The 3,263-nt window shown below is 48.5% G+C and overlaps 1 protein-coding gene across 4 annotated transcripts in view; it reads left to right on the top strand.

Moving 5' to 3' along the window:
• The first annotated feature begins 228 nt into the window (after positions 1-228).
• DENND3 (DENN domain containing 3) overlaps positions 229-3,263 on the top strand; it is a 44,682-nt gene continuing 41,647 nt past the window's right edge. For 2 of the 4 annotated variants that reach the window (XM_056333025.1, XM_056333024.1), the window contains exon 1: positions 232-443. In XM_056333025.1, the coding sequence (XP_056189000.1) occupies positions 360-443 (84 nt within the window). In that variant the 5' untranslated portion in view covers positions 232-359. Of the gene's footprint in view, positions 444-3,263 lie in introns of all 4 variants that reach the window. The other 2 variants (XM_056333028.1, XM_056333023.1) reach the window with 2 other exon arrangements.

Below are 3,263 nucleotides of genomic sequence, written 5' to 3'. Positions count from 1 at the left end.
CAGCCATGCCCTCAGCTTTCCTCAGCCCTCATCTCAGGCACCTCGCGCCCCGCCCGCCAACGGGCAGTGACGAGCTACGCCCCGCCCCCGCCCGGCCCGCGAGGCCGAGGCACACGCGTGCTACCATTCTGATTGGTTATAGCCCATCAGAGCGACGGGAGAGACAGCCAATCAAAGCGCGCATTACCGTGAGGGGTGGGGACGGCTGCTGTGCGAGTGCTTGCCTGGGCGAGGGAGCGGGTGTTCTCTCTTCTCCGCCCAAGCCCGCTCCAGCCCGCGGGGAGGGACCGAGCGGCCCTGCGGGAAGGAGTCGCCGCCGCCGCCGGCGGCTGTGCTGGCAGCCTCTGCCCCGCTGTGCCATGGAGGACGTGCTGCCCTCCGGCCTGCTCGAGATATGCCTGCTGGTCGGTGTGCCTAGGGACCGGGTGAGGGCGCTCCTGCAGGTGAGAGGGGCGCGGGGTGGTGAGGGGGCGCGGGGCGGGCTGGCGGTGCCCGCCGGCCGGGTGTCCCGGCTGGTGTGTGGGGCAGCGCCGTGCTCTGCTCCGAGGTCTGGCCCGAGCCAGAGCCGGTTAGCGGGGCCTCTCCCTCCTGCGGACTTGAATAAAACGATTGGGTCGTTGCTGTTATATATCGGGTAGAGCTGCAATACTTTAAAGAAAACTTGTTTTGACAAGGCGAACCTCAGCAAAGTAGGAGTAGTTTGGTAGCGATGTTAAGGAATTACGCTTTTTCAAAGATCTGAGCTTAGACAAAGAATGCGATGTGGCTTTATATAAGCAGGAACAGTAAAATGCTTGAACAATGCATATCCTTTACGGGATGATACACCATTTCCTGCCATCCCTTGAGATAAAAGCTAAAGACAGGGGAATAAAGCCTGGTGACTTGCATCCTTAGGCCAACAACCAGGTCTAAACCCCTGAGTTCAGTGCTCTGAATTTAGCAGGACCGGAGCAACTCAGATCTGGCAGAAGTTAATGAGTTTGTTCCTGCTTTGAATATGTGGTTTATAATTTGTTTATGACTGTAGCCTTTTCACATGTGAGGTAAAAATTAAAGGCCTCATCCTGATTTTGCTTTATTAAAATGTGCAGATGATTTTGTGAGATGCCTATCAGCTGCCTGACTGTGGGAGTAGCTGTGGTGCCAGCACGTGCGGAAAAGCCAAGCTGTTCCCAGGGATCGCTGTTGTCTTGCTTGAACTTGAATTTGATTGTGCGCTCTAATACCATTAGATAAAGAAGTCTTTGTTAAACTTGTTGCTGCTAACTCGCTGAGGAGATGGCTTTTGCTGATGTCAGCTTCTTAAGTGATACCAGCTAAGCAGAGCTTCAAATTCCAGGATCTCATTCCTGTATACATTCAAATTTGAGAAATAGTTTTGCCATAAATGTCACCACCAGACTTTTGAAATTGGTGTATGTGTGTGTGTTGCTTCAGCACCTGCGTGTACAGTAAACCCAAAAGAAGGGCAATTTCTTTTTCATTCCAGTCTGCTCAGTTGGAACTCATTGCTTCCAAAAAAAACCTGTAGAACAACAAATAAGATAATTGGCAACAAACATAGAAACCATTCCAATATTCTGGTCGCGCCACAGGTTTTGAATTGTTTTTTTGCTGAAGGTGTAAAATGGAGTGTCAGAAAGGGAAGTAGTCCCTATGCTTGACAGTATTAACTGTAGTAACATCCCTGCAAGCTGTTACACCACAGGGTTTTCAGTCGCTGTCTCAGGACAAGTTTATAGATTTAGTCTGCTTCTTCTTCCTTCTGCAGCACTATCTATGTAAAGGAATAGTGGAATATTTTTGTGTCTAATTTCAGTGAATGTAGAAAGAAGAGATCTTGTTGAAAGAAAATAAGAACATTTCAATGGAAAGTAGTGGACCTCTGATGATATTTACAGATGAAACAGCAGAGTAAAAATCTCGATAATGCTTCAAATCTTGGTCTTGAAAGTGTGTTTGGTATTCTTAACTTTATTGCAATATGTTCTTTACTGTAACAAAGTCAATGAAGTTAGTGGGAATGTGATATAACCCACTGTCAAAGAAAAGTCTTGTATGACTGACCTGTTGTCAATGGAGATTCCAATGGAAAAAAAGATAAAGTTTTGCACTGAAGCTCATGAAACTGAAGTGTCTGGGCTGTCATCCATCAGTTGTCCTTATTGCCAGGATACTGTCACTCTAAGATTTAAATTTTAAGAGCTCAAAGGCTGCTATTTTCAGCTAGAGATTACTTTTTAGTGTTGGAAGTGTGTTATTTTGTAAGAATGAGATGTACAATAGTGAAGATCATACAGCCATCTTTGATAAAACTTCTTTCCCCTAAGTTATCTTCAGCTATAAAGCTGGGGTTTGATATGACAAGTATGATGTGCAAACTATCAGTGAGGTGTCTCAGATCTTCCTGTTGGCTCCATTGTTGGGTTCTGTATCTACCTACCACAGTCAGTGGTATAGATCTTGTCTCTTACAGTGTCTGCATCGTGCTTTCTGGCCCTGCTAATGCAGACATAACCACCAAACCATATTTTTTCTTTTTCTGTAACGCCCTCCTGGGTGTCAAGTTGTATGAAAGGAATGAGGTGTGATCAAATTGAGCATTAGTTAGTAGTGTGTGCTTGTGGGACAGAGGGATAGAAGGGACAGAGTGTACCCTCAGCAGGCTTCCTGATGATACAAAACTGGGAGAAGTGGCCGAATGGCAGCATAGCCTTCTGGTGTAAGACCTGGATAGGCCAGAGAGCTGGATGGAGAAGAGCCTAATGTAGTTCAACAAAGGCCAGTGTAAGGTCCTGCCACCTGGAGAGGAACAACCCCATGCACCAGTACAGGCTGGGGCTGACCTGCTGGGAGGCAGCTCTGCAGAGAGGGACCTGAGCGTTCTGGTGGGCAGCAAGTTGCCTGTGAGCCAGCAGCGTGCCTGTGTGGCCAAGGATGCCAATGGGATTCTGGGGTGCATCAGGAGGAGTGTGGCCAGCAGGTCGAGGTAGGTGATCCTCCCCCTCTATTCTGCCCTAGTGGGGCTGCACCCGGAGTGCTGTGTCCAGTTCTGGGCTCCCCAGTTCTAGAGAGACAGGGTGGTACAGGAGAGGGTCCAGCAGAGGGCTACACAGATGATGAGGGGAGAGGTGGAGATACAGTTTTGCACGGAAGGTCATGAAACTGAAGTTTCTGGGCTGTCATCCATCAGTTGTTCCTATTCTCAAGATACTGTCGCTCTGAGACACTGGAGCACCTCCCTTCTGAGAAAAGGCTGA

The sequence above is a fragment of the Falco biarmicus genome, chromosome 3 (genome assembly GCF_023638135.1).
Source record: "Falco biarmicus isolate bFalBia1 chromosome 3, bFalBia1.pri, whole genome shotgun sequence".
NCBI lineage: Eukaryota > Metazoa > Chordata > Aves > Falconiformes > Falconidae > Falco > Falco biarmicus.
Note: the sequence above shows the minus strand (reverse complement) of the source record. Positions and strands in the feature narration are given on the sequence as shown.